Here is an 11,044-nt window from a genome sequence, read left to right as displayed (position 1 = left end):
CACCGCTCTATTTAGGCCCTGTGCTGGGCACTAAGATGCTCAGAGGACTAGGAAAGGTCCCCACTGCTGTGGTCGAGTGGAGCAGCCATGTGAGTAGGTGGCTTTATCTCAGAGGCTGGAACAAAGTGGGCCGTAGGACCCCAGAGGACCTGGTTCCGCTGGGGAGGACTGTTGAGGCAGCTTTGTGGGGAAGGTGACAGTTGTGTTGGCCTGGGGGGCACGAATGGGAGTCTAAACGAGGCGGGAGGGTTGGGCAAGGTGCGTGGGAGTGCTTACTGGGCACTGCGAAGGCGTGGGGCTGTGGCAGAGACGGGGAGCTGGGTAGGACAGAAGAGTCAGGTATGTGTTGGGGCTGATGACAAGAAGCAATATTGAGACTGGATCATGGTAGCAAGGTAAGTCGGCTACCCTCCCTCTTCAGGTTGCCTCGTCATGAATGCCATTGTTCCTGGGTGAATTCTAGGTTTTGTCCTGACAGACAGTGCAGAAATTTCCAGTAAAATGCTGGTGTCTGAAACAAGGAATGTTCCCACCCACCTGCACCCTTGGGAATCTTTTCACTTACGGTAGGATTAAATCTCTCTAACAAGGAACTGTCACATACAGGTGAGGGGTCTACCCGGTGCTTTTGAGACGTTCTCTCCAGGTGAACAGACGGGAAGAGGAATGACCCAGGAGGAATTAATTCACTGAGGAGTTAAAATGAGGCTGGGCATGTGATAAGAGCATGGCCTGGGTAACAGAACCCTAAGAGCAGGCAGCCCTGGAAATCATCGCACCAGACTTTATGTTTCGTGGTGATGTTTATTATTTCAGAGAGAAGCTTCCTCCCTAGGATGTTCTAATTAAATGTGGCAGAGGGAGGAGGGCCAGGCAGAGAGAGCAGTGGCATGTGAGGTGGCCTCCCTGTGACAGCAGGTGGCGGCCCTAAGTCCACGCAGGGCTGCTGAGACAAGAATGAGGAGTCGGGCCCGCGATGGCCTGTGTGTCCTTTCTGCCTGCTTGGAAAAGAGAGAGATGGTGGCGGGTTCTGGTGCACAGATGGCGGGCAGTGGCACCTCCTCAGCAACGGAGCAAGAGGATGTGGCCTGACTCAGAGCACGGAGAGGCTGGGGAGCTTCAGGAAGTTTCTTCCCAGGCGTGTTCAGCACTGAATGGGCGTCCGGGCAGGTGGTGCGGTGGCTCCGTGAGAATGTGCTGTTGCAGGACAGGGCTCCTCCTGCTCTGAGAGTTGACCTAAAACGGCCTGTGTGTTTCCTTCCACCCCGGGATGTGTTAATATTGAGATGATCTTGCTCTGGCCGCTCCTGTGACACCAGCTGGGCTGCTCCCAGCCCAAAGCCATCCTCCCATCTGCCCGGAAAGGGGTGGAAAGAATGAAGAATTGCCTCTGAGCATTGGTTTCCCTTTATGTTTAATTTACTCAGTTTATTTGTATGCTCCTCCCTGCGGTTTCTTCAGCTTGGCTGCCTCTAGAATGGGCGTTTTAATAAAATCTCCAAGTCTGAGCAATTCCAGGGCTCGCAGAGCGCAAGCTTCCCAGCCCCCCGTGGGTCCAGGGGGGCTCCCCTTGGTGTTTCCAGGTCTAGGGGAGGCTGGACAGACAGCTGAGTTCTTGCTCATGAGGGAACCTTCAGCGTGTAGCGGACGGCCCTCTGTCTCCTCCTTCAGAGAAGCTTAGAAAATAATGTGACAAGTGTCCTTTTCTGAAAGAGAACCTGCAGTTTGGAGAAGACCCCAGATGGGAGCTGATGCTCACGTGGTGATGGTCAGGGCTGAAGGGTTTTAGCTGCTCTGAAAACTGCCGGCACGAATTGTGGAGATTTGATGGGGCTGTGATTGTTCCCATGGCACAGGGAGGGACCTGTGCTGAGTGCCAGGGGACAGAGGAGAGGCGCAGAGAGGAAGGAAGTGGCTTCCAGGGCACAGAACACAGAGCCTGGGACAGAAATGCGACGACAGGGGAGAAGAGACAGATTCAGGCCCCTCAGCGGAGAAAGTGAGGCCAGAAAAGAAGGGAGGGCCAGAGGGGAACAGCAGACCTGGGGAGGCTTAGGCGGCAGTGGCAACACCTGGACCCTAAAGTGGCTGCTTTGTCCCTTCGAACCTGCAACAGTGGGAGAGGCCCAGTGTGGTTCAGCAGGACACCTGCAGAGGAACGCGGGGGACACCTAGGGCCCCCCCACCCCAGGGCTTGTGGACCTGCAGCGACTCATGGTCATGCACCTGAATGGTCCCTGAGCAGGGAGAGACACGGGAGGGAGGACCCGAGAGAGGGGAGGGTGCCTTCTGGTAACACAATTGTCCCTCCCTGACTACAGAGGAAATTCAAGAAGGTGGGAGCCTCATGGGGACCACTGCTGACTCCATGTGGTGACGACGCTCTGGCTTTGGGAGGGACACGCCTGCTCAGTGGGCTGTCACAGCCCGGCCAGCGTGCGTCCACACTGCAGCCTGCAGCCCGCCCGGCTTGTGCTCAGGGCCCCGGGGGCCCGGGCCCCTCTCCGGGAGCCTCCGGCCTGCGGCTGTGGAACAGGCTGGAGCAGCCCTGGCTGCCCTCCCAACCCCGAGTCAGTCTCTCCCGAAGCTGCAGCAGCCGTCGCTCTCCCAGGGCGCCGTGCACACAGCCGAAGTCCCACCTCTGAGCGGCTGCAGCTCCAGCGCGGCTGCTCGGCCAGGGAAGGGGCCGGAGGGCTTCAGGGAAGACGCGGCTCCCCCAGGCCAGGCCTCCCGGTGGTCGCAGCAGCCGACTCTTACTGCGTGCGCCCGAGTCCTTTCTTCACTCACGTGGGCTGCGTCATTCAATCCCGCGTGAACCTCCACAGGTGGGAACTATTGTCAACCCCTGCTTTTCGGGTGAGGCAATGAGCTGAGTGACTTAGCTAAGGCAGTGAGAGGCCTGGGAGTCCGATCCCAGCCACACCAAACCATCCATGCGGCTTCTGGTGTGGTCTGTCTCACTTATTTCTCACTAACATCTGATGTTTCCATCTTTCTCTCTCTCTCTCTCTCTCTGAATGTCTGTCACACACACACCCGGGGGGGGGGTTGGGAAAAGAGAGTCTGACATATAAAAGAGCACAAGGATCAGAAATCGATGTCTGGGGGAAGCTAAGCCTCACTTAGAAACTCCTTCCATTTTGAAACTGGTGCCTTGACTTATATTTTTTATGCCTGGAGCAATCCAGAAACAGTTTAAATCATTCACTCCCACTTTTTACACTTGTGTGTGTGTTTTTCTGGTTCCCCTTATGTAAGAAATTGGAACTATACACAAAATGTTGGTTTGGGATGAACCAGTGGCGGGGATAAGATTTCTTCAGAGGAACCTGTGATCAAGTACTTGGCGGCCGGTAACTGGCTCACAGAGAGGCCGAGCAGCCCCGCCCCAGTCATATCCACTCCTCCTCCAACTCCTCCTGCAGTTGGTGCCTGTCATGGGAGACCCTCCCGCTGCACCCACCCCACCCCTGTGGGTGCAGGGATCAGAACTGGATTCAAATCTTAGCTGGGGAGCTCACTCACAGCGTGATCCCGATTTTTATAGCCCTGTTTCACCTGTGAGATGGGATCATGCTCAGGACAACAGGTAGCAGTGCTCTGACCGGCAGCTCCATGTTCCTTGGAGACATTAAAGAGCCAACCAGGTGCCCATCCAACCCGGATGCTGTGAATTCACGTGGCTGGAGGGCTGGGGATGGAGAGAACCGGGGCATGCTCTCCTGCTCCACCAGGTGAAGGCAGAGTCCATCAGGAGGGCGTCCTGGGTCCGGGGCCCAGCCCCATAGGACGCGCGTGAAGTGGGGTCGGTAACCCAGAGCTCTGCCCCTAACCTTAGGCAACTGACTTCGCTGCTCTGGGCCTCAGTCCATCTTCGTAACATGAAGCGGGCACTTCGTGACCTGTGAGATGCCTTCTGCCTTCACCAAATGTTACCACACTGGGTTTCTCCAGCCGTGAGGTGAACTGCTTCCACGCAGCTTTCTGGGTAGAGATGCTGAGAAACCACACCCAGCAGGGTTTTTCAGATTCTGAGCCTAAATGATTACATCTGCCTGGCTTCTATCTGTTCTCTCGGGTTACGTGTAAACACTTTCAATTTCCCAGGTTTGTTTCCAACAACTACATCTGCAAGTAGCTCCTAGTTTAGTCAAAGTAGGAGCCCCATTACAAGCATGAGAACTGGTGGTGACTCCATGCTAAAAAAAAATAAATACTGTAAGGCTAATTGTAGACTGAATTCCTCTTTCTGGCATTTCCCCCTCCGTTGAGCACTTGTCTTTTTTCAGCCCTCCCTTGGCTCTGTGCAGCCCCCCTCTCAAGTCCTCACTGCCAGCTCCTCCAAACACTCTTGATGACTGTGGGGAGAGAAGCTCGCGCACCCGACTCAGAAGACGTACCTCCTTGGGGACAGTGATGCTCACCGACTACCCTCTGGGTGCTCCTGCATCTCCCCGCCTCCCCCGCACTGCGGACTGACCCAAGGGCTGTGGATGGAAGTGACATTGTCACTGCGGTCTGAGGCAGTTGGGGACAGTTCTGAGTTCTCTCTGCCGTCACTGAGACCTAAGCTGGCAGAATTTCAGGAAGGAAGCTGCCTGGATCCTTGACCACCAACCATTAGAGGAAAGTGACTAAGGAGACCTGCCTGGCTGGCATGACACTGTGACGGGGGGAAGTAAAACTGTTGTAAATCACTGCGATGCCGTGGACTCGTACTTCAACCTAGCTTATTACCTCCCTTCAGAGTGTTCAAGGAGAGTTTCTAGGGAAACCAGCAATGCTAACCACAACGGAAACACCTTCTCCCGGTGGAACTGTGGTGCAGGTTGTAACCAGCGGTTACGGCAGCATCTGCAGAAAGAGAACCGGCATCAGGAGGCCCTCCCGACACCACGGAGACCCGGGCACGGAGCAAAGCGCATGCCTCCGGGTGGTCCCGTGCTGCACGGCAAACTTGAAAAGGCTCCAAAGAACGGCATTTGAGACATGATTCCTTTAGGCAGAAAGTCACCATGTCCAGTTTCTAGATAGAGGCAAAACAAGGGAACCTGTTTGCTAGAATGATCTTAAAAAAGTAGTCCCCTAGTGCCAGAAACAGACACCCCTTTTCCTTCCTGCCCCACCTGTATTATCAATGATTAAAACACCTGGATGGCTCTCTCCAAAATATCACAAGGACCCAGAATAGTGGATGACTTGGAGCCATTTAGGAATCCACTGGAAAATGGTTCTGGAACATTCTGGAAATAATATGATGGGATGGCAATAACGTGCAGCTGGCGAGTGAAGGGGGCCTCGCTTGATGCAACTGCCTTTCGGGAAGACCTTCCCCTCGAGGCCCCAGGTTCCGAGAATTACGCAGGGGGTCACAAGTGCAGATGGGGGGACAGCTGTCAGGAAGTAGGCCACGTACTGCCTGGGAGCCTAGCCTGAAGTTCCGTGTTATAAAGTGCCCCCACTGCATGCCTCCTAACAGGAGCAAGCGAGCAGCAAAGCATCCCACCTGATGGCTATTTACTGGGGACGTCATTCTTTCTTGCGAGGTTTGGGACACTTGCCAGTGCAGAGGGTCCCCTCCTCACTCTGCTGCTGCTGTTCCCTCTGCTCCCTCCAACACAGCCGGAGTGGGCGTCCGAAGAGCTGGCACATCTGGAACCCAGGACCCACCTCATTAACACTCCAGATACAATCCCTTTGGGGCCGGCAGCACATGCCAACCAAGTCCCAACCAGTTTATTAGTTTAACCAACAGGTAAACAGACAATGGAGATGCGGAAAGACGAGCATGCGAGCAGCTAAAAGCCTTACCCGGCCGTCCACCAGGAGACAAGTTGAAGACATTTCGAGTGGCATTAAATAAATGAGGCGATGTTTTATCTACTTGGAATTTCCATGGTCTTTAAAAAAAGTAAAATATATATATTTTTACATTGCAGTATATAAATCTAGACTCTACATGTACAGTATAAATACACAGGGCGAGCACATGGGCACACGTGTGTCTTGGCAGCTGCGCTCAGAACGAGCCCGGCGGTTCTGTTTCCTTTGTGACAGGCTGAGGCTGCATCGCCTCGCTGTCCACGATGTCTAGCACCCTGGCCTCTCTCCTCCCAGCACAAGCCTAGCAGACAGAAGTGCTTTTCGACTACTTGGAACCGTGTCGGTCTTGACGACGCACAGGCTGGTCTCGTGGGGAGACCTGAAGGACTCTGAAGCCTTCCTGGCTCGTTCTTTGGTCCACTGCCCCAAATCTGCAAACTTCCCCTGGTGTTTCTTGCAGATTTCATATCGTCATTTATACAACATAAATCTCACATAACCTTTGGGAGCCGTCTTACAGGATTAGAAGGAAAAAAGCTCCATGTTACAATCTACGCTTCATATCTGGTTTCGTTCTCTTTATTTCTGGAATGAAAACTGGTTATTTTGAGAATTTTTTCTTAAAAGGGACAACATTCTGAAAGTGCTTCTTACACGTCAGTATCCTGCATATGGCTTTTAGTTCAAACCCCAGCACAGCTTAGATTTGGAAGGGAGAGGGTGATGGTGTTACCGAAGACAAAAAAAATCTCACTCACAGTGACACTGGGATAGCAAGTGTGGGACCTGAAAAAAAAAGTCACTGATTCCATCTGGAAGACTGTACCTCTGCAGAAATGCTTTAGGAAACACAGCCCAATTCTCTCCCCGTGAGGAGGCAGAGTAATGAGGCAAGTCAATGCGTAAAACGGGACACAGCTGTCAGCGGGGACACCTTCCGAGGGGCTGCTGGCGAAGCAATTGCTGCTTAGGAATCTTTCACAGGCTCAAAATGACCAAACAAGAGTCAAATGCAGTAGAACTCTCTATACCTGAGGAACAAATTGCACACAGTACAGAGGTGCGACAATCCAGGTGGCAAAGGACTCCAGACACAGAGCTTTACATGCAAAAGGCAATTGGAAAGAACATGGCTACTTGTGCAGTAATGATTGAGATATGTGAGTTCGGGGGAAACAAACGCAATGCGGCTGCTGGAAATCCAAACGGGCTTGTGTTGATCCCAGGAGTGTCTTGCCGGCTGCACCAGTGGGTTGGCTGGGCCTCCGCAGCTCCCTGCCTCCCTGGGGCAGCAGAGGCCGGCATGGGGGCAGAGGCCAGGGAAGCCATGGGCTCATCCAAACCCTTTCCAAAGCGGCCTCTCATTGAGCCCATGGCACATCTGGCCCCTGCAGTTGTCCCCTCTTGGTGGCACCTGGTTGAGAAAGTCATCCTCTCCCTTTAAGAAAACAGTTTGGGCTTCTCCTAATACTGGCACAAGGACACTGTATTCCTAGGATTGGATCCACTTACTTGGCAGGTAGGAAACTAGGTTCTCAGTTCCTTTTATTTCCCTGTAAAAAGTGACCTCAACTTCCCAGGCCATTGTGCAAATTTGTTTTTCCACAGTCTAGAATATCCTCCAAGTCCCTCATATATTTTTATATACACACATACATACCAAATATGTGTCATATATATTTATAAATGTGGATAATTTTGCATTTCAGTCTCAAATAGGTCAAAGAGAATCAGTGAATCGTCCCTCCTTTCTATGTCAAATTCACCTGTGACCTCCCCACAGCCTGTCACAGTGCCTTGCACGCGACAGGAACTTAATAAATAGCTGTTGACTTCACCAATGATCCTCTAACACTGGATGGTAGCTGCAATCACCACGGCCTGTGCTCAGCCACACTCTGCCATGGGCGAGCAAGGGGCCACTGGTCCCTCCCTTCAGAGGGTGATTTTGCTGTGTCTGTTGCTCCAGCAGCCCCGTTTAGCTGTCCTGGGCAAGGTCAAGCTTGTCCGGCTGCGCAGTTTCACTGGGTCTTCTGCGGAGTTCTTTTTGCGTAAAATGAAGTCAAAGTTCACTTGGCTGTTCATGGCATAAAAGACGTTTGCAGAGTCTGGGATCACGAGTTCTAGAGCAGAGAAGGGAGAGAAGGCAGTCAGCTCCTGCAGTCAGCCCAGCACTGACAGTGGCCTTCAGAGTTTGCTCAGAAACAAGGCTGGGACGATGGCCCAGGAATGTGAATGGAACCTGATAATGACCACCCCCACTGCCCCCCAAAAAACAGGTTCATACAACTTCTCAATCCCAGTTTTAAAAAACTAAGTGCAAATATGAACTTAGAAATTCAACCCATGAACTAAACATTCAAATACAGAATGTTTTAACTGGAAGAAGGTTCTACAGGAGACAGAGCCTAAGTGGATTTAAATGACATTCCCAAGATCACGGCTAGTTAATGGCAGAATTGGGACTAGAACCCAAGTCTCTCCCGTCCTGTGGTCTGTTTTCTACACCAATATGCAGCTTTTCTCAAGACTAAGAGGATCCAACAACATAAGGGGAAAGCAGAAACTCTACAGCGTTTTCCAGAACTCCTTTTTTTGGAGTATCGAAATGTTTTTGAGGTAATCCCTAATCCACCCAGTATTTTATTCCTTGTGAGGCCTGTTTCATCAAGGGCTTGTATTTTTTTTTTTAATATATCTTTATTGATTTCAGAGAGAGGAAGGGAGAGGGAGAGAGAGATGGAAGCATCAGTGATGAGAGAGAGTCATTGATCTGCTGCCTCTTGTATGCCCCCTGCTGGGGATCGAACCCGAAACCCTGGCCTGTGCCCTGACCAGAAATCGAACCGTGATCTCCTGGTTCCTGGGTCGATGCTCAACCATTGAGCCATGCCCGGCCAGGCCAAGAGTTTGTATTTTAATATTAAACAGCATCATATAAGACAGCACACCTCCGTTAACATGTAAACTATTGTCTACTGCAATGATTCCCAACTAGATAGCTGCAATTTCTGAACAAGGATTATTCCAGGTGTGATATGAAATTATCAAGCAAAGTTATTTTAATTCCTTTTTCTTTTTAAAAGTAGGTATGTACTATCTAGTACTCAGAGGTAATGGGAGTCTAAAAAACCAAACGGAATATAAAAGGTAACATGTGCAAGTCTAGCTTCGTGGTAGTGGAGCAGGGAGGCATCTGACTGCAGAACTGGGCTAAGCCAACCTGTGTTAACTTCAAACACCGAGATTCTACAGCAAGATTGATGCAACCAGGTTCCAGGTGACTCTGGTCCATTCTGCACAAATGTTTCATCAAGAACAACTCCCTTAAAGTGTCTCCGGTCTCCTGCCCACGTATTCCCCTTTAACGAACTAAAGACCATGGCCTCGGGGGGGTCAAGCAGCCCACCCAAGACCACACAGCGGTGAACAAAGCTGGGCCCAGGCTGCATCTCGGGATTCCTGGATCTTCAGGCCCACCGGCCTCACCTTAGTGTTGTTCGGTCGGCAACATGGTAAAACTCAAGAGACCACCTTTGAGGCTTAGAATTTTCACTGAAACTCCATCGAACTCTGGCTTATAACCGAGAAAGGTGTGCTCCACAAGCTAGGGCTCAGCTGATGAATGAGAACACTTCTAAGAGGTAGTAGAGAAAGAATTTTCTCTGAGGCTATAGTCTTTCATCTCTGGGGAAGGGTGCTACTAATTTTGGCCCAAGGTACAGCCCTGAGTAATTTGTTGGTCAAATGGAGTGTGAGCAGCTGCTCCCTTCCCTTACCCAGCCTGTATAATTGTCCTTTTGCCTTACAGGGGGCTGCATGAGGACACTCACATTGACACTGGTCAGTGGTGGGTCTGTCGGTGTATTTGCTGCTCCTCTGGACTTGGAAATGAGACTCACTCTGATTGAGTCACTTTCTATGACGTGACAGGGTATAGAGGAGTTATCTCCCAGCTTGTCTCCTCCACTCAGCAAATACAGCCCCAATTCAAATGAGCAAACAGACACATTCAGGGTGATTATTTGCCCAGAATTTTCATAGAAGGAATTTCTTTAAATAATGGGTTCTAGGCACACTGAAGCATGTCATAGATCAGCAGCTCTGTCTCAAGAAGTGTGAGTGAAAGACCCTTCAGATGCTGGTGTTAGAAGCTTTCGCTGCTTGAAGGTCAATCATGAATACAGATAAGCTGAAGGGCAAACTTACAAACCTCTCATAAACGATTAACTGAAACAATGAGAAATGATCACAGAAACTGCTATATTTGAGGTCCACACACAACGAAGACACACGTTATTGGGTAAAGGAGGTGTGTGGCTGTCTGCAAAGACCAACAGAGCCCCCAACTACCCGCACCTCCTGACACAGGGTGACACACGACACAGGACGAGAGGCTTACAAAGAATGGGCAGCGGGAATGCTCAGCAAAACTGGAGAGGCGACGGGCGGCTGGGGGGAGCGGGAGCCTGAGACGCTTAATGCTACAGGTGAGGGACCGGCATGGTTCCCCAACAACTCGGCCTTCGCACAATCAGAATCCCCACTGGTTCCATTATTTAAAAAACACTGTGTCCATTTTCTGTCTTCTAAACCTGGGGACACCTGCCACGAGGAGGCAGGAGAAGCAGTGTGCGCCCAGCTCACCTTTGTCCTCTGAGATGACCTGCACCAGCTCGTACTCCTCGGCCGGGTCCGTGTCCAGGTTGTGCTTCAGCATCGCTCTCTGGATCACGGCGGGTGTCTTGTCCTGGCTCGTCAGCTGGAAAGACAATGAGTGTGTGCAAAGTGTTTAGCTTCATGTCTCCTGAAAGAGCTCTCCTGCCCCCCTTATTCTTTTCAAGAGAAATGGCCCAGTGGAATGAGAGTAGGACCAAGAGCCAGAACTCGTGGGTTCTAGTCCTGGCTCCAGCCTTAGTTGTCTTAAGGATGCTGGGTCATCTACTCAGTCACCTACTCCCTGAGTCACAGCGTCTCCCCCTATTAAAACAGAGAGTGCATGCCTTGCTTATCTCCTCTCACTGGTTGAGGTTCTGGAAGAAGATACATGAGGGCACAGGTAATTATCCTTACCTGCTGAGCTGCTGCTATGGCACTGGTCAGAAATGGCCTGTGGGTCAGAAATGGCCAGTCTGGCACACGGACCATTTCGAAAAACATAAGTGACCCCGTGACCCAGCAATCCTACTCCTAGGTATTACCAAGGGAAATGAAAACATAT

The 11,044-nt window shown here is 51.4% G+C and overlaps 1 protein-coding gene across 1 annotated transcript in view; it reads right to left on the bottom strand.

The window, feature by feature from the left end:
- Nucleotides 1-6,388: 6,388 nt before the first annotated feature.
- RGL1 (ral guanine nucleotide dissociation stimulator like 1) overlaps nt 6,389-11,044 on the bottom strand; it is a 103,999-nt gene continuing 99,343 nt past the window's right edge. The window contains exons 17-18 of the mRNA XM_016224609.2: nt 10,471-10,585; nt 6,389-7,946 (exon numbers count right to left, since the gene is read on the bottom strand). Of these exons, the coding sequence (XP_016080095.1) occupies nt 7,759-7,946; nt 10,471-10,585 (303 nt within the window). The 3' untranslated portion in view covers nt 6,389-7,758. The remainder of the gene's footprint in view (nt 7,947-10,470; nt 10,586-11,044) is intronic.

This window comes from Miniopterus natalensis, chromosome 19 (assembly GCF_054644295.1).
Source record: "Miniopterus natalensis isolate mMinNat1 chromosome 19, mMinNat1.hap1, whole genome shotgun sequence".
NCBI classification, from domain to species: Eukaryota; Metazoa; Chordata; class Mammalia; order Chiroptera; family Miniopteridae; genus Miniopterus; species Miniopterus natalensis.
This window is presented reverse-complemented; position numbering and strand designations above follow the sequence as displayed.